This window comes from Rhinolophus hipposideros, assembly GCF_964194185.1.
Source record: "Rhinolophus hipposideros genome assembly, chromosome: 17".
In the NCBI taxonomy this organism is placed as follows: Eukaryota; Metazoa; Chordata; class Mammalia; order Chiroptera; family Rhinolophidae; genus Rhinolophus; species Rhinolophus hipposideros.
In genome coordinates this window covers 36,875,916-36,896,545 of record NC_138063.1, presented here as the reverse complement: position 1 = coordinate 36,896,545, position 20,630 = coordinate 36,875,916, and the positions used below count along the sequence as shown (strand labels likewise).

General features: G+C 36.8%; 1 protein-coding gene across 1 annotated transcript in view; it reads right to left on the bottom strand.

Moving 5' to 3' along the window:
* Positions 1 to 1,536: 1,536 nt before the first annotated feature.
* Positions 1,537 to 20,630, bottom strand: part of CDH2 (cadherin 2) — a 210,401-nt gene continuing 191,307 nt past the window's right edge. Inside the window, exons 15-16 of the mRNA XM_081078176.1 lie at positions 12,329 to 12,493; positions 1,537 to 2,943 (exon numbers count right to left, since the gene is read on the bottom strand). Of these exons, the coding sequence (XP_080934302.1) occupies positions 2,737 to 2,943; positions 12,329 to 12,493 (372 nt within the window). The 3' untranslated portion in view covers positions 1,537 to 2,736. The remainder of the gene's footprint in view (positions 2,944 to 12,328; positions 12,494 to 20,630) is intronic.

Here is a 20,630-nt window from a genome sequence, read left to right as displayed (position 1 = left end):
ATGTGTAAAAATGCTTATTGGAAAAGACTAGAAATTACACAAACAGCTATCAGAAGTTCCTCCTATAGCAGGCATGGGCTTCCACTTTTTATTAGTTTCCTGTTTTTTTTTTGTGTGTGTGTGAAAGTGCTTTCACAAAAGAAACAGTCATGTACTAATTTCTCAAAAAAAGGTAAGTTTTGAAAAATATTAATATTTACATTTACTGATTGTGTATATATAGAATGCTTATTTTAATGCTTACAGTTTATATATACGAGTATATATTAGATATAGTCTGTTACTGTACATCAACCATAAGAAAATAATTGGAACAGTGTTTGTTTACCTACATGGTACAAGGTTTAAACGTTGCAATGTTTTGAATTTAAAAAGACAGTTCAGGTATCATTTGGATGTACAGCAACATAGAGGTGCAGTCTAAGAATCCATTTTAGAAAAGACTACTCCAATTAGCAAATTTAGTAAGTTTCATTATGGAAATTCCCAGAAGCAAGCTCTAGCATTTAATTATTAGAAAAGTAACATAACAGTGCTGCTCACACAGTGAATCAATAAAAAAGTAAATTTTCCTAATATAAAATAATCTTTATATTAAACAAAAACGCATGGAGTTAATTAGAGGAGGTATATTGTATAAATGTTTTCAAAACTGTACAGTATAAGAATATATAGTGTGATAATGACTGTGAAGCAGAGAAAAATTCAGTGAGAATTTCTTCAGGTCTCTTAAAATTCACTTATGAATCATAGTAAGACACATGAACAATTTCACAAAATTTAGTAAGATTGTTTCCCTTATTATTCTTCTGTGACCATCGACATCAGGCCAATACTATATGTATACTTAAGTGTCATCACCATACACATACATAAAGGTAACTACGTGAGATGGTGGATATATTAATTAACTTGATTGTGGAAATCACTTCATAATGTATATATGTATCAAATCATCACATTGTATACCTTAAATATCTACACTTTTATTGATCAATTATACCTCAATAAAGTTGGGAAAAAGGGGTCGAATCAATGAATGGAAGTCAGTCAAACCCAAGTATATATTTCACTAAGTATATAAAACAATGGCTTCAACAAATTGCCTGAGAACACCAGCTGTCCACTGCACATTCCTGGGCCAGTCCTGTAACTTTTTACTGAGGTATTCCTTTTGCTGGTGTGCTAAGGGGAAAGGTCCCATTACAGTTAGTATAACCATAAGCTTGAGGAGAAAAGAATTAAAGCATACATTATATTAAGAATCACACAAAGTTCACTGAAGTTAAGGATGTGATTTGCATACCATGATCAGTATAGTCTATTCCTGTGTCACAGTATGAGAATGAGAAGATCCACCATGATTCTCTCGTATGCTCATTGGACACGACTGTCAGACTAAGGGCTCAATGGTGAATAGCGCAAGCACAAATACACATTTTTGTGCTGTTGTTCCCAACCAAACTCCAATACTTGGGATTTTTGCAACATTCAAAGCAGCTCAAGTAGAAAAAAAAGTTCAAACCAGTCACCAGATCCAAAATTAGCATTTTATTCAGAACGCTGGGGTCAGAGGTGTATCATTTATATTCTGGTACACAATACAGAGGCAAAGCTGTTGTCAGAACTCTCTCCAGTTTAAAAGCTTTTTTTTTTCACTTTTTTTTTAAAAACACACACTTGGTAGTGCCACCAGTGTCAGGCCACCCCTTTTCTTTTCTTTCTTCTTTTTTTTTTTTTTTTTTTGGTACAAATTATGTAAAACATTTGTGCTAAGAACTTTCTCCCTCCCCAAACAAACAAACAAAAAAAAGAAAATAAAAAATAAAAAAAAAATTAAAAAAAATTAAAAATTGAGTATTCTAACTACAGCTCAACAATTGAATCAAATGTCACTTTGTTTGTAAATACTTTATCCATAACGAAAGATATAAACATGCAAAAACCTGAATCCATTGTCCAAATAATACATACACATGTTCTGAAGTTTCTTCACTTCTCCATAGACTATGCCAATAAAACATTATGTACACATACCATTTTTACAGTGAAGTGGAAAAAATACAGTAAATAAAAAAGTGTACATGGATTAAGACCAAAATGTGTCTAACATTCTAGTTTATGAAAAAATTCAAATTTTGCTACAAATCGGTGGTATGAAAACTCCCTTTATTTGCAACCAGCTGCGTAAGTTTTAAGATTTTAGTGAAAAAAAAAATCTAAAGTCTAAAACTAGAAGTAATGTACATTTTCCAATCTCATGGTCTCATCCCCCAAGATAATAAAATCGCTCCATGAGTTTTTTGTTTGTTTGTTTAATTCTGTATTTTAATAAAAGCTAATGCAATGTAACAAAAGCATGTTGAAGCATATCATGGTTTAACTTACTGCTCCTGCCACAAAATATTTTGTCTTTTACTTATCATTTCAGAAATCAGTACCATTAAAGCCTTAAACATAAAACTAATTCCAATCTGAAAAAGGTACAAAAAGGCACATAAAATCCCAGTGCTTCTGTACTGTAAAATTCAAGTGTAACTGAGCTCAGTGTTTTTCCAAACAGTATTGGATCACTGATATTCCCTCTGAGCCCAAATTGGTTTGCAGCCTATGCCCAAGCCTCCAGCAAGCACTGTGCTAGTAGACTACAAAGTTAAAGCCTAGCTTCTGAATGCTTTTTGGGAATATCAGTTGCAATTGTTTGTCCTTGTCCAAAAACCAAGTTCACCCTGAAGTTCAGTCATCACCTCCACCATACATGTCAGCGAGTTTCTTGAAGCGTGGCCCCCAGTCATTCAGATAGTCGTAGTCCTGCTCGCCACCACTACTTGAGGAATTAAGGGAGCTCAAGGACCCGGCGGTGGAGCCACTGCCTTCATAGTCAAAGACTAACAGGGAGTCATATGGTGGAGCTGTGGGATCGTTGTCAGCAGCTTTAAGGCCCTACAATTCGGAATGACAAAGAAAGAAAGAAGAGAGTGTTATAACTGGCAAATCCACAGGCAGATCTTCGTGGTCCCATGGTATCCACTGCTTATTTGTAGGTTTCCACCTATAGACCACAATATTTTCCATCATCATGTTTCAAAGTTAGACAAAAACTGACTTATGTCTTGCTTTTTCAAACAAAGACCCCCACAATGTCTAGCTCAGTAAGGCCCAAACATGCAACGGGAGGTGGTTGATTGGAGAATGTGTTTATCATACGGCAAAAATGAATGGCCAACAGCTTGAAGTTGAGAAGGGAGAATCTTCAAGTCTGGTAACGCATCTGTGTAATAGTGCATTGGGCAAGACCAGTTTTGAGTGGGTAATTACTGGTGAAATAAGTTGCATGAGATAATACAGAAGGCTATGAAATCATGTGACACGTGGACCCTAATTTAACCAGGGTGAGAGTCAAAGAATTTTGACAATGAACAGATAGAACAAAAATTATATGCGAGGCAAAGAGAGGGACACACATGAATGTCCTAAGGTTCTTTCCCTCTACAAGCTTACACTCTAGCATAACAGGTATTACCGTAGTGTGAAAGTCTAGGCAAACATCCTCAGGATGCTGAAAACAAAAAAAATTCAGACTAGCACTGAGATCTCGGAGTTCAAGGAGGAAGTGGCATTGTAGTTGACCTAAATTTGGAAGGCTATCAAAGGAAGAATGAAGACAAGGCCAGGTGTGATTACAATATAAGGAAAGTTACTCATTAAATAATTTATGTTTTTAACAAAACACAAACTATGAAATTGATTGATAAATTGTGATCAGGTATTATTTTTTAAAAATACAGTGACTTCTAGTTCCCAAAGGCCGCCCTAGAAAAGTCATGCTCCAATATCTATACATAGTATAGATATTAGAAGAGGGGAGAGAATTCTGACAATCTAAAATAATGACAAAGATTTTTTAAAATAAAAACCAATAAAATGATCTATAAACTTAACTTTTGTAAAAATATGCATTTTAGTATATAATTCATATATCTGCAGTTAATTCATAATTATACTCTACAAAACTTCTAAATGCTGGTGGGCTTATGGTGGTCTCACTTATTCAAGATATCACGGACTATCCTACTTTAGATCGATCCTTCCAATCCACATGTATTTTATGAGGACATATTTATGGTTTTTATTTTTTAATCAGTATGTGCTCATCTATTTATTCTTTCAAGTTTACAGAGGGGAAAGGGAAAAAGAGCATAAAAATTATGGCTAGTGTCATTATTTATAGTGTGAAGAAATTAGACTCTGGGTTGATACCTCAGCCCAACAGGATATTAGCTGTGAAACTTTAGCTAAATTCTAAAGTTTCTTTTCCTCATTTGCAACTGTAATAACATTAAGATCATTTCGAAGACCAAACGGAATAAAGGGTCCCAAGTTCTCACCATTCATTGTTAAAGCTCAGTGAATATCAGTTAAGAAAACAAAACAAAACCAAACTCTTTTAAGTTTAGAGAAAAATTTCCTGCTTTGGAATTAAAAAACAAAATGTGAAGACATAATTTAAGAAATGTAATGGAAGGTACTTGACATCAATCAAAAACAAGAGAGAAAAGTACATACCACCAATTTTCCTATCCTCAAATCTGGCTTAACAACAATCCTAACCAATTAATTAAACACCACTTTTCCTCACATCAGATTATACTACTTGTAACACAGAAATGCCTATGAAAATAAAATAAAGCAAATCTTCAGCAAACTACTTCAATATATAAAAAATAATTTTAGATAGGATTTTCTTTATCATATTTATAGAATAAACTACAGGGCAATTCTGTTAAGACTGAGGACCACAAACTACCATTTCTTGAAATTTGTAATTCCTTTCTGTGGTAGATTGTGTTACTGCCCTCAATGATTCACTCTCTTTTCCCCGTAGTAGGATCACATGCCCACACGACCACAAGTGCATCTCTGAAGCCAGTGTTTACTTCCCCAACCCGCCATCAGGTTTAGATACAGGACCGGCATCTGCTAAATGAAATGTAAGCAGCAGTATGGAACAGAGTCTTTAACAGGTTTAACAAGTCTAACATGTTTCCACCAGATCCCTCTCCTTTCACCATTGGCCAGGAGAATGGCCTGCCCCAGATGGGAGTCAGATGGGAGTTTTCATTCTGCCTGGATCCTGAAATATGTAAGACATTAGGAACCAAGCCTATGCAGGCCTACAGTTACTGTATAACCTGAGAAAGAAATAAGCCTTTGTTATTGTAAGCCAACAATACTTTGGAGTTGTTAGTTACTGTCACCGTAGTTAGTAAAAGCCAAAGAATACACCTTTATTCATTGAGTTTGCACTTATTTATTCAATTCAAGACATATTTGTCGAGTACCTATAGTGTACTGTATTCTGCTGAGGGTGGGGACACAGCTATTGATAAGCTAGGTTCCATGCCTGCCCTCCTGGAGTTTGTAGTCGTATGTCAGCATGTGCCCCTCTTTCCTTTTCCCTGAAAAATCTGGCCACTGCAAACGTAAGCTACTGGTGATTGCTTTAGTTCAACACTGTCTAACTTGGGTCTACACAGGAACTGGACCCAAGAAAGATCTGAAGAAAATCAAGAAAAATCAAGGAAATTCCTGGGAAGTAAAATAGGTCTCTGGAGACAAATATGTTTTCACTATGACCTAAGGGAAAGCTGCTTTATAATACAGACAACAGCAGCAACAGCCAAGGTCACTGTGCTCAGGTCATCTGCTTTATCACAATTCAAATTTTAAGTGGAAATACATGCAGAGCCCTGGCCAATCCTTAAGGTGTCAGCACCAAACTGGAAATATGGAAGGGTTGAGACTAAAATTAGCTCTAAAGAGTCAATGGCAGGGAACCAAGTGTGTCTGGATTCAGTGGAGAGAAAAGCAATGGCCTGTGTATACTGTGACTTAGGAATAAACACTAGAAACTGTCTGGTATTCACTGGTGTGTTAAAGTTCCAGAGACTCTTCATCAAGTGTCTGAGCCACTTACTTCCGTTCCTTAAAATAAATATAACACTGGTGGATAATCTACTCCTATACTCACTACTCAGATTCTCAACAATATTTGTTTCTTTAAAACAAAAAAAATGTTAGCTCCTGCTTTGGCTTTCTGATCATCCTGGTAGTTACTGAATCTATGTTTTATTTTTTTAAAAAACAGGTTAACACCATGAAGTCCATCAGAAATCACCATGCTCTATTAAAGAGCATCACACAGTCTTAGCTTTTAACAATTACAAAAGGGCAAAAAAATAACCACTGAACTTTTCAAGAATGCTTAGCTCAGTCATCTTTCTAGGCTGTCGGACTTTAGGTCCCTTCCACTTGGATAGCAGCCATTATTTTTATTTAAGAATAAAACAGGACTCGTGGATAAACTGCTATATAAATTCTGGGTACCATTTTGGTAGTTCTAAAACGATCATGGTCAAGACCTGAGGAGCTGACCATGACAGACATGCCACCAGAGTGGATGAATATACAGAAGAAATCCGGCGGGCCACAGCACCTTCTGGTGCACACTTATGGATTCCTTTATTCTTAGGTGTGGACACCTTTTCACATGATGTGCAATACACTATTGCCACATTTACAAACTAACTGCATGTGTTCTCTCTCCCCACCAAAGATGACTAAATCGAGAAGAGCATGTGCTCGTTTCACCTTTCCTGGAGAGACAGATCTTGAACTCTGGATATATCTGAACTATTTTCTATAGTTTGAGGTGCCTCTGTAAAATGAAAGAGCTGTGGCTCTGGCTGAATTCTTGCTGGGCTTGTATTTATAGACTTCTGATCCTATGCTTTATGGGTGCAGACATGCTTTTATAGGGACTACAAAAACCCACATTCTTTAGTGAAGGAACATATGAGGGATTTAAGACGAAAAAGGTCCTACTGATTCCCTCACATTGTGTTCTGTTGTCTCAATGCCACTGCCTTAGTTCAGGTCCTCATTATATCCTCCCAGGACCACAGCAAAGGCCCCTCTAACTGCTCTCCTGTCCTCAGTACCATTCCTGCTTCTTTCCTACAAACTGCTGCTGGTTTCTCTCACACACATTAATGTCATTCCCCCAAGTAAAACCCTCTGATTGCTCTCTGTTCCTTACAGCAGTATTTCCCAAGTAAGGGAGGAGTTGCCCTGAGTGTACGCAACATGATTTTTAATTGGTGCACAGGCACTTGAAAACAGTTCCCTTTATTAAAAAATTAAGTTAAAATTGATGAAAAGTTTAAGCAAATATAAACAAAGTTTGCAGATAGGGAACAAACTAGAAGGCATTACTCACATAGCTGATGTTTGGGAAACCTACAGGATAAAGTCAAAAGTCTTTGGAGGAGCATTCAGTAAACCTAGACTGTTCCCCGACCTTTTCTGTTCCAGCTGTTTTCAACTCCAGGAACCACAGCTCATTTAGTCACCAAAATTCCTCAGACTTAAAAGTGTCATGTGCTTATGGGCATACTTCCCGCTAGCTGAAATGTGACTCCCTTTGTTTGAAAAGTCCCCGCTCATATTTTTTCATTTGATTAATTTCCATTCACCTTGTAAAGCCTATTAAAAAATGTCACTTCTGCTGCGTGGATTTTTTCCCTCCGCCATGACTAGGAGTAATTCCTGTGGTCTCTTTGGTCCCCTGTACTTTCATTGCTGTATTTTGGTTACACTAGAATGTAATCTCTTTCAGCAGAAGTTATTTGTATTAAGTTCAAATCCTGCCATCCAACACAGCGCCTGACATCCAGCAGGCATTCTACCAGGTAACTTAGTGTTTTACCTCAGCTTCTTCTTCATATTTATATTGACTCCTTTCAGATGCAGCTAGGATCTAGGTTTAAAATATACGTGGACATAAACGTATACCATGTTTACATTACAGTGGAATTCTGTGACTTATCGACATCAACATTACAAAGTCTTTTTCTGGGAATTTTATTTAAAGCAATTTTGGGGGGAGGGGTTTTAATTTGTTTTATTTACAATTAGAGGACAGAAAGTTTTAACTCCTGAAAAGAAACTGACAATAATAATGAATATGATACTGATAATAATTAAGAGATTTTACTATGTGATAGGCATGATATCAAGCACTTTTACATGGATTATCTCATTCAGTCCTCAATGCAATCTTAACAGGAAGTTCTATTATTATCCTCATTTTATATATAAGAAAACTGGAAATCCAACAGATTAAATCCAAGGATCTTGACCTTGTACAAAGTTAAGAGCTATCTGGTGAGGCAACTGGATTTGAACCCAAACACCCAATTCCGATAAGCGGGGATGGAGATATTTTAAAGAGGACAAATTAAACTGAATTAATGGGAGAAAAAGGTAAAAGTTTTAAATTTAGTAATTTCAAGTAAGTTATTCAAGAAGTACCTTCCGTAAGTTTTAAAATGATATTTATCAAAAGTCAGCCTTTTATCAGAAGTATGTCCTTGGTTTTTATACTTCTGAGATACAGAAATATATAGAATTAGTAAAGTTATTGAAGGTATATTAATATCTATGGTTGAGCTGAGATTAAATAAATTTGTTTCAACTTATCACCCTCTGAAGGTCATGTTTAAAGACTTCAAAATAGAGTGAAATTCTCAAGCTGATATTTAAAAATGTGTGATTGTTTTACTTTATCTACCAGACTAGAAATGTTACCATTTCTTTGAGATTTGAGGCAAAATTCATTTATTATTTAAATAAACAAACTAGAAAATGTTCTCATGAGCTAACCTATTCCTTACAGCTATAAAAAACACTCCAATTATAATCACCACTGTATTATTCTTACTTTGGAACATTCGGTACTATGTTAAATTAAATAAGACTTGGAGATAAAGAAATCTGTTTGCATTTTAAATGTATTTATAAAATGTGCTCCAGTTCTTTCTAGGTACCTTCAACTGTTTTAAAACTTTACACATATTAATTGCTATCTGTTCAGTTATGGAAAGATATTGAAGAAGTCTTAATGGGCGTCTTAGATGGAAGAATCTATGTGGTGTGTTTGAATGTTATTTCTGACTTAGACCTTTTGACAGTTTCATCCCTCTCAGTTTTCCCACAGAACTGACCATCACATCACTGGACCTTCTTTTTAGTTGTTTTCTGGGACACTTGAACCTCCCTGGACTTTCTTCCTGTATCAAATGTAGGGCATTTCTAGGTAGAGATGCTTGGTCCCCCTTCTTTTGCATGTTTCTCTCTCTTATAATCACATTCAATGTCACAGGTTCAGTCACCATTTGAGGAGTGATTTCCAAACGTGATCTTGTCATCCATTCATGTATTCACCAAACCAATGTGTTCTTCACTGAACCTCAGGGATACACACCTCTTCCCCTGGACCATGGGAAGGCTCAAAGGGGAGGCAGAAGGGAACATTGGGATGGGAGTTCTGGAGGGAGGTGAATCCTGGGTAAGATGGGAAGCCACTGGATGGTACCTACCCCACACTCTGTGTACCTGACCCTTTTTGGATTGGGAAAGACTTCATGAAAGAACATCTAGAAAAAGGGTGAAGGGCATTCCTTACAGAAAGAACAGCATGGGAACAGAAACTGACATGGAAGCTGAGTTTGGGAAGTACAAGTACAGGTCTGTTGCTGGCCGGTAAGATGCAGGTTGGGGAGGGGCCTGAGATGAAACTGGAATGTCAAGTACCAGACCCAATGGGCCTCCTATACCTGGCAAAGTAAGGCTTCAGGTATCAGAATGTCTGCCTGGTACAAAGACCATGCTAACAGCAAAGTAGGTAACACACAAACAGAATCTAGGTCTAATTTATTTTCTTATCTATGTATCATCAGCACAGTTATGTACACACAGACATTGAATAGTTGTTTGCTGAATGAATGATTCTAAAGTAAGCTCAGTATGATTTCACAATGAGCCATTTTTGACAAATGCAGATAATCTTCAAATGGTGAATTGACTGTATTCTAGAAGTTAATCTGCAAGTCAGTTGTCTGGCACAACGTTTTTCAGGTAAGTATTGACATGTATTCATTATGGTCTCGAGGCATTTTTTAGGCTCTGTGCTTGGGCACTATTTCTAGGGAAAAGAAATTCCAAATGGAAATTTCTGCTGTAAACCTTTCTTCTGTGGCATTAGAAAGGTTGGGTCACTGCAGCTTATTAACTAGATATGCTTCTTTACCTATTGAAGAAAATCCAGTCCCAATTAAAAAAAAAAGATGACTGAACACACGCATAGACACAAACACATACGTACACACATAGAAACACAACTTGGAACAACCAATATTCTCATTTTCTGAATGTAATCGGCACCAGTAGAGTGACAGGCTCCAGACTTGGGTCCGAATGGATTCTGATCGACTGCAAATGGGGTGGTGCTCATAGCTTGCTGTTTCACATACCTGCCACAGGACTCAGTTCCTTAAAACAAAACCTAAGGGCTAGGCAACAACCTAGATGTTTAGACTACCCAAAAATGAACAAGAGATGTTGAAAAGAATGCACATACTCACATGGGAAAGAGAAAGATGGACAGTTATAGCCCAGTCTCATAGCCAGTGGAGGCTATGAGAACTTCTGTGACTGTACCCAGAAGCACCAGAGAAGGCTGCACAGAGAAGGGGATGTCTGAACTGAGTCTGAAGACTACACGGGGTCTCATTGATGGTCAAAGATGCAAGCGCTTTGCAGTTACGTTACGGGGAAAACTGGGATACTTTTGAGGATCTGTAAATAGTTCCAGGGGGCTGCAGCACAAAGGGCATGCAGGGGAAAGAGGGCAGGAATCAGATTACATAGAGCCTTGTCAGTGCCAAGTAGTGCTTGAAGTTTATCAGTGAGACTGCAGCGTGTCATGGATGGGATGGAATCCCACGGAACACGGCAACTTCAGGGACAGGCAGAAACATTCAGTTAAGTATTTGTTGAATTATACTGAAGTTAGAATTCTTGCTTTTAAAAAGTCGAGTTTCCACACCTACATTCAGAGGATTCATTATATCTTGAAACCTGACAACTACAAGAGTAACTGAAAAAAGTTCTCATGATGACAAAAATTAGAGTAAAATCATCAGGCACTCTTACATATTCAAAACCATCTAGTCATATATAAAAATTCCTGCACATGCCCATCACCAGGCCTGTATGTAGTACAATGGAAATGTCAGGGCATATTTTTGTAGATAAAAAAGTGGTTCTCTATTGTTTTTGCCTTCCATCTGCTTTTAAATCACGTCTACTACAAATTAACCTATTATTACCTATTTAATGTAAGTGAACACATACGTTCAGAAATAGTATGTCTTTTAGGAACAGACAGTAATAAATAGTTGTAAAGATATATATTCTAACTTTTATTCAAAACTTTTTTTTCTAAACTGTTAAGTGCATATAAAAACCCAAGTAGATCGATTACATATACATACTATACAACTATTTCAAGAAAACCCAGGAAATAAGAGCCTTATCAACATATGACTGAAGGTGACATATATGACAGATGCATTCCACTTTGTAACGAACTGAGAGCAATTCTGATCTTGGAGATACAGAGCGGGAGGACATGGCCAGAGAATATGAGTCCTGCCATACATTTGTAATCAACATCAATATGTCTCGCTCTCTTGTAAATAAAAATTCAAAAGAAGAATTGCAGTAAAATGATAGACGTGATAAAAAAGAACAGCATCAATCATTTTACTTCAAAACTTTTAAGTGTTAAATGTAGCAGAATTCTTGGTCAGTAATGAACTAAAAGAATGCCATAATAATTTTGACAGTGAAAATCGTATCTGTTATATTCAACAGAGAATTAGCTGCCTCTCACAGAAGCTCTTAAAACTCCTCAACTAGACAAGTATTTAAATCACTTACATAATATTTAATTTAGCTGCTCTTCCTACTAATCTCATTTGATGGAACTCTTTAGTCATGGGTAGGCACTGAACTCTCACCATTTGTGGATTCAAAATGTATAGTGGGAGGAAAATGAAGTGAACTATTATTACATTCGTCAGTGCTGATGAATTAAATTAGAATACACTATTCATATTATTAGTCTATTTATTATAATCTAGGGAAAACATCTTTTTGGAGGTAGTGAGGCTAATACTGATAATGTACACAAACATCATTTACAAATGCAGACTATTGATTGATAGATCTCTTTTTGGCTGATCAAAGCAATTAAATCTGTTCTCTGCCACTGAAGCCACATTTGCTTATACATAAAGATAAATGTAAGAAAAACAAGGGTGTTTTAATGAACTACATAGCTTTAGTCCAAGCAATCTGTGGTCTACATAGAGATAACATTTAGCATGAAGTAAACATCCTTATAAAGAGGATCTCTTTGTACCTCATTAATGAAATCCCCGATGTCCCCAGGGTGAGGGGCTGCAGATCGAACTGGGTACTGGGGCTCGGCGTGAATGGGTCTCTCATCCATTCGTCGGATTCCTACAGGTTTGATCGCATCAGGTTCCACAGTATCAGGCTGCTGGAGCTGGCTCAAGTCATAGTCCTGCCAAAGACAAAACCAAACGCCCATGGTAGATGTGCATAAAAGACGGAAAACCTTTGTGTTTGAACACATACCCAGAATGCATAGAAATGAGCGAAATTTAACATAATGGAAAAGTTGCCACTATGAGTTTTTCATGTTATGATTAAATATTTCTTTCACACTGCTCTTTCTTCTGTGCTTTTCATTTCTACAGTCTGTGCTCCATCTGTTTTACTATGTTCCTCATCAGTTCCCAATGGAAAACAGCAGTGACATGAGGTCCTACTGTAAACTGTCTAAAAAACTGATTAGAAAATATGGTTGTGTACCATAGAAGCAAAGGCAATACTACACATTGATGGGGTTCAGGACACACTACCATAAAGTATGGCAGCTTGGCATATTAAATATCATAAGTTGAAGCACATTTTTAAAAAAATGGCAGAAACATGAAGGTCACTGTGACCTTCCCCTGCTTCACACTTCTACCCTGAAAGGGGTCATAACACTCGCATGTGAAAGGTCCCCGCCTAGTACCAGGAGGAGGGAAGACATTCTTATCACCAGAGATGGCATTTGGGGCCAAGAAATCTGCACAAACAAACTCTGTCAAACTAACCCTAATTTTCCTAGTTACTTCTTCACCTTTTAATTTATCACCCCTACCTCAAACTCCTTTGATTTGTCAACTTCACAATTTTATTATTTGTTTGTCTAAAAGGTATAAAAACTTCCTGCCTGGTCACTTCTTTGGGTCTTCATTCTCTTGTGAAGGTTCCGTGTACATGCAAACATACGTACTTTAAAATGTGTACGCTTTTCTCCTGCTAAAGTCTTTGTTAATTTAACTTTCAAACACAGCCAAGAGCCCCAAGAAGTACGATGTTTTCAGTATATACTTTAAAAAATTTGATGTGGGTATGTTTTCTTTTTCCTTAAAGGGAGGCTTTAGTTCATCACAGTTTCAAAGCCACTCTTCATTCCCCTCTCCCTTCAGGGGTCTAGTGTCGGCAAACGATGGTTTGTAGGCCCAGTCTGACCTATTTCCTATTTTTCTAAAAGACTGGCTTCTGTATGTTTAAAGGGTTATTTAAAACAAAAATAATAACAAAGAAGAACATGCCACAGAGACTGTGTGAGGCCCACAAAGCCTTACTACATGGCCTTTTACAGAAACAGTGTGCCAACCTTTGGCCCCACAGTGCCAAGCCAGGGAGAGCTGATTCCCCTCCAGTGCTGCCCTGTGGGACAACTCAGAAAGCAGCCTGTTCACTTTCAGGAGGCAGAGTGGAACTTGTGAAGAAGAATGCTCTGGGAAGAGAATGGGCCCTCACTATTGCTTTCAGTTTTCTCACCAGCCAGCAAGGCAGGAATTCATGAAGAAACTGTCATGTGCAAATGCATCAAAATTCTAGGTTTGGGCAAATATTTTGTTGTTTTCAAACCCCTAAATTCTGGTGATGTAAAAATGTCACATCCCCAGCTTGAGGAAAATTCTCCAATTTAATGGTGACATTTACAGATTTCCTGCTACTCTTTATAATGCAGGCTTTGTCTTTGTCTAAAACCAGCTTAAAACTGTTGGTAGTATCTCTGTAGTGGTTTTGATTTATTTATTCATTGCTTGAATATTTACCAGGTTCTGGCAATCTTCTAGGTGCTTTACGTATGTTCGCTCATTTAATGCTCTGAGCAACACTGTGTGATGTTAAGTTTTATTATCTCCATTTATGAGTTGAGGAAACTGAGTCTCAAATAACCCAAGTAACTAGCCCATGATCCCAGATCTACTAAGACATGGAGACAGACTGACTGCAAATGTATTAGACTTCAAAGTCTAGCTCTTTGCACATTAGGAGAGTGAGTCAGGTCTGAGCTATACGGTTGGATTTCGTGAGAAATAAACTAGACAGATGAGTGTTGAGAGACAGGAATGTGAGGAATGATTAAAATAACAAAGGGGACGAAGAGGAGAAAGGTCACTGACATTCACACCCACTATGTATCAGGCATTATACCAGCCTCTTAATAAGGTCTGCTCACTAATATGTTCTAACAAGCCTGTGAAGCGTGTTTCATTATCATCTGTTTAGAGGAGAAACAGATTCGGAGGGGTTAAATAACTTGCCCAAGGTCACACAGCCAGTCTATGTTAGGATGGGAATCAAAACCGGGTGTGTCTGACTTCAAAACGTCGACCCAAAATTTAACTCTGGGCTCCAGACAACATCCCCCTAACCAACTCCTTACCAAGAGATTCAGCTAACCTAACTGGTGAAGGAAGGCACTGAGGAAAAGCCCCTCTCAGCAGTGTACAGGTGATATGGGAGGTGAGGCAGGTACACAGAGTAGGATAAGCCAGTGTGGTATGTACACTGGTATACTGCAGTTTGATATGCTCAGAGTGGGAAAAGCAACATTACATTTAAATCTTGGACACTACATGGGCTAAGAGAGGATAGTTCTGGAAGAATCAATAGCATGAACAAAAGCATGAGGATACTGTTTTCTCTTGTCAGGACAGACTATTTCATATCATCCATACAGAAATTGAGTGAAAACATCTTGATTTTGCACACATATGCTCATTTAAAATTTTCTAGGATTTATGAGTTATTTACAGAATATGTTAAAGGCATACAATGATATCACAGATGTGAAAACCTTTGAAATGTTAAAATATTCTACCCAATAAAACGAGAGGTTTATTTAGAGAAGTTTGTTTGAATGCTTATACACTAAGAAGCATGTTTTTCCAGGCCACGTTTAATTACTTAACTAGTAAGCATAACAGAGTAAGCGTAAACTGTAAGTAAGTGTGCCTTCTGATAATTATCAAAGCTTTTTATAAAAAGGGAGAAACAGATTATAGGTATAATGAAGAGTTAATATATATTTTTATACTGAGGGGTGTAAAATGTTTTATTAGAACTCTGAATTACATGATATTAAGTCATTGAATCTTATGTTTAAGTATTGTTTTTCACCTGGGGACATATTCATCAATAGTCCTCAGTATCTAATAATTGAGGATAAGAATGCAGAGGACTTTCTTTGGCATAACCACAGACAAAGGAGACAAGCAGGCTCTGCTTATGCTCATCTTTCCCTGGAAAGAACCTGTCTATCCTGATTTCCTGTCTATCCTGATTTCTTGTGTTTGTGTTACAAACACAAATACATTTTGGTTGGTTAGCAGTGTTTTAAAATTTTTCTAGAAAGTTGCCAACATTTCACCTGAAAACAGGAATATCTGGCAAAACAGAGCTTATAGTCTGACATAATAATTTGTTAGAGCTGATAGGAGCTATCTCTCTCAGACAACAACAGCATTTCTACCTGGCCTGCTTCACTTGTGTGTGTGTGTGTGTGTGTGTGTGTGTGTGTGTATGTTTATAAGTTTTTTTAAATCTTTCTTTTGATACCCTTTTCCTACTACCTTAAGAACCAGAGAGCAGGAATAGATTCAAAAATATCTGTGGTCCTGCTCAGTTTTTTCCACCATCAATACATCAGGCCCATAGAAAGTGCTCATTAAAAAAGGTGTTGAATAAAGTCTCAGTGATGGTATTCATGCCAGATGTTCAAAAGAACAACCAATTCAAGAAATGTGCCTTGGATCACATTAAATGCCATAGTAGTCATTCACAACGGGGAGGGAGGGAATCAAGACCCATGGTCCTGTTGCTGAGACTCATTGTCACGGTGAGTGCCCCATAGTAATGGAAATACGACATGTTCCTCAGCTATGCTGGTATCTAAAAAAGGGGCAGAAAACCACTGATTTATAGGAAGCTAGAAACTGGGTTAAAAGGCATGGCTTAAAGTTTATCTGTGATGGTTTCTCTTTATCTATTACAAATACGGGGTATAAAAATCTGATAGTGGCAGGAAGCCGGTAGGAATGTGCTCAGGTCTCAGAAATGGACTTCTTAGTTCACGTCCGTCGGTGTGATATGGCAGAGGTCCTAACATGAGGGTCCAATTTTAAGCCTTTTGATAAAGGGTCACTCTCTGCAAACCTTCTAAATTATACATCTTTACAGTCTCATAATGCTTTACTTAAACACACAAATTACAACATGTAGGATGAGAATTATAAAGAGAATTACAGAGTCTACAAACATTCTCAAGGTCATTGGGTTCATGGCCTTCTGAAGATTATAAAGAAAACAATCCAAAAGGAAATCTTTATTTGGTTCCTAAAATTCTCTAGAGAAAAAGTGGATCTGAAAATTCCCTTTTGATTGTCAACATTTACAATGTTAACTTACCGAAGAAATTATTTTCAAACGAAGGCCAAAGAAAATCTTGTTTTAAATAATGTTTGGAATATGTGTTATATGGCAACAACCATTGGAAGTAGGTATGAAATTATGAAATTAGAGTTTTTGGAATATTAACATTGCAAGTAGTGGGAAACACTTTTTTTTTTTTTTTTTTTTTTTTTTTTTTTTGTCTATGATTGAAAATATCTCGAGGGTGATAGTCTGGGAGAGTTATTAAGAAGTTAGGTAGCAACTAAAGTTCTGATTCTTGCTTTTCTTGTTAAGTTTCACTGACTTGCAATGATTTATAATTGGTCCAGAAAAACGATATCACAAATCTACATTAAGGTGTTTAATTATGGTAAAATAGAGTAAAATAAAATAAAATGGTAAAAAAAAATAAAATGAAATGCTGTACTAGTGTAAATTGAAATTCTGGAATCCCAGGAAAAATTTCAGAAAGCTACATTGCTGGTAGTTATCTATAAAACTGTGCAATTAAGTCTGTTTTAAAGAGGGATGAAAATATTAATTCACAGCTCCACAAATATTTAAAGAATGCCCATTGGGTGCTCAATGTCATTTTCAGCTGAGATTGGGAAAGAAAGAAACCGACCTTTACCTCGTGCCCATCATCTGTCAGGAATTACATTAGGTGCTTTCTCATGTGATATTCCATATACAGTTGAGCCTTGCACAACATGGCTTTGAACTGCATGGGTCCACTAATATGCGGATTTTTTTCAATAAATACCATAAATGTATTTTCCCTTCCTTATGATTTTCTTAATAACATTTTCTTTTCTTCAGGTTACTTTATTGTAAGCATACAGTATATAATACATGTAACATACAAAATATGTTAAGCTATTGTTTATGTTATCAGTAGGGCTTCTGGTCAACAGTAGGCTATTAGTGGTTAAGTTCTGGGGCATTAAAATGTTATAGCGGATGGGTCAGTGCCCCTAACCACCCCATTGGCCTCTGTGTTGTTCAAGGGTCAACTGAACTCGAAGCAAAAATCCTTCCAAGTGTTCCATTCCACTGCTTACTGCAGCTCAGAGAGGTTAATGATTTGCCCAAGGTCAAGGATTCAGTGAAGTAGTGTGGAAAGATAAAACAGAAACCACCAGAAAAGCAAAATAAAGAAACCAAAAACCTGCATCTTGTTGCCAAGGTCATTAAGAAATGCACCAAAAAGTTTACTGAGGGAGGAAGTGTGAGGGGTTTTAAGTGCTAGAAAGGGAGTTCAGGTGGTTATGCTAATTAGGGACAGGGACCTAGCATTCTAGTCTGTGTACAGCTGGTTAAAACAAAACTCACTGATTTTAGTCAGGAAGGTCTAACAGGATCTGGCATGTGGGGAGGGGGAGGGCATTCAAAGTTCCTGGTCCATCATTACATTAGCTTCAATGAGGAGAGGTAGTGATGAAACCCAACCCAGTGATAGCCAGTTTGCTGTCTCTTAGGCAAGGTCTGATACAAGTGGAAATTTTTCTTTTATAGTAGCTAAGGCAAGCAACTTTAGAATTCCCACTTAGATATGCAAAACATTTTTAACATTTCCAGAATGAGTGACTGAGAAAAACAAAAATACTAACATGAAAGTAAATAGACAAAATTCCAAAAGAAAAAAAGTTATCTGGAAAAAAGCTGACTATAGCATAGGCAAGAAACTCTTCAGACAGACATAGAAAAGCAATGGAAGGTAGAAGAGAACATTATTACCTCACCCTCTGTAGCTCCTGGCATTAAAATAATTGAATAAAATAGTGATAAGATGTCAACACAGTACCATCGGACTTCTGACAAGTAACTCAAATACCCTTGCAAGCTTTATGTAAATTACATTACGACCTGATTTTTCTTCCCCAGAGAAATACAGTTATGACGGTGACTATTCACGCACATGAAATGATGTGAAAAGCTAACTAGATTTTATGGATTATTAAAAGTCCCCCAAAACAAAAGATTGACTAAAAGCATTTTTGGTTTGAATAATAAACCTAGCAAAGTTAAAATAACTTGGGGACTTAAATATACAGATGAAGATACTCCAGTTTCTGTTTTCATATACTGCATTCTAATCTCACCGGATAACCAGCTTTCTACTTCCTACAAGGGAGGTTGCAGAGTCCCCATTAAACATATTCATTGTTTCTGTTCCCATGGATCACTGATAATGCTGCCCTGTCACAGCTCCTTTTACAATTCTTTTACAATTCTGTTTCCAGAATTATGAATGAGCTGAATTTTCATTCTTTGTTGCAAAATTATGGTTCTGCTTCAGAAACTGGCACTGCTGAAATTTTATCACACCGTATTTCCCATTATAAAATTACGGCGTGTCTTTTGGAAAAATGCAGCAAATATAATTCAATTAGATTTGTTTCAGCAAATATTTTCTGAAGAGTCTCTTGGGTCATGGACTCAGTTACTGACCTCATAGAGCTTTTAGTCTAATGTCTTTCAAAAGAACACAATTAAAAATAATGAAAACTTAATATATAAACTATTACAAAAATATACAATGTGCAGGTGTCAGCAGCTGTGAAAGATGCTGCTGGAAGAAGTGAGGATATGGCTGCATAGAACCTTCACAATCTAGCAGAGAAACAGGGCTTCAAAAAGATGATGTTTCTCGTGAAGTTTGAAATTTTTTATCCAATGCTTGTCATTTCCCATTCTTTCCATGCAATTCAGTTATAGCCCTATAAAGACGAGCACATTTCCTAACCCTTCCAAGCACTGCTTGTCTTAGGAGACAAAAAGTATAGCCTTCTAAATGCATCTTTAGTTCCACATTCTTCAATTCCAAGTTCCAAGTTCTCTTTACCAAAAATTAAAATGTCACCACTCAGACAAGATCAAAGTCATTCTGAATACCATGACCTATTATTCTATCTTGGAGGAAACCTAAAAATAAGTAATAAATAAATGGCAATATTTGGTTGGTAATACAATAACAGAGAATTAGAATCCTTTACTAGTTTACGTCACATATTTTTAAAATTGTCTGAAGAGATGTATTCTCTGTTTTAAGATAAACTTACACATAAACTCAATATAGCAAAGAAAGCATAGTGCTATGATTTAAAAAGATGGAATCTGAAATCATAGTGCCTTAAGGCAAATTCTGGCTCCACCACATCTAACTGGGCGACCTTGGACAGATTAGGTAAATTTCCTATGCTAACCTCCGGAGCACTCAACCTTTGGACAAAAAAGCTAATAAACACTCCATGAATGGATTAAAATCCATAGCAAGGGTCAACAAACTTTTTCTGTAAGGGCCAGATAGTAAATATTTTAGGCTTTTGTGGCCATACAGTTTCTGTCATAATATCTCAACTCTGCTGCCGTTTCAAAAAAAAATAGCCATAAATAATGTGTAAACAATGGGCATGGCTCATAGCTGTGTCTCATTATTTATAAAACTTTATTCGTGGATTTGGCCAGCTGGTAGAACTAAGGAACATACCACTTAGTAGCTTAGCTTTTTTGTTTTTTTTTTTTTGTTTTGGCTTGCTGCTAACACATACTCGGTATGCAAATCTTTATCAGTTTATTACTGGGATATTGACACTTTCCATTCTTATAAAACTAAATGTAGTAAACTTATGATTAGTTGAGAAGAATAAATATTAAAATGAATTTCACAAAACATTGTGTTCATTCACATGAAGTGACAGGAATAGCCATAAAGAGTCATGCGCAAATAATGTGCCAATTAAAAATATTTAATACCCAGTAGGGAATAGGTCAGTTCTGTAGTCGACTAATGTGTGTCACCTGGCCACAAATGTTTTGAGACCAGCATGTAAAATGGAGATGACAATGTGCTAACCCAATCCCCGGTGAAACTTTCCTCTTGTGAAATCAATGTC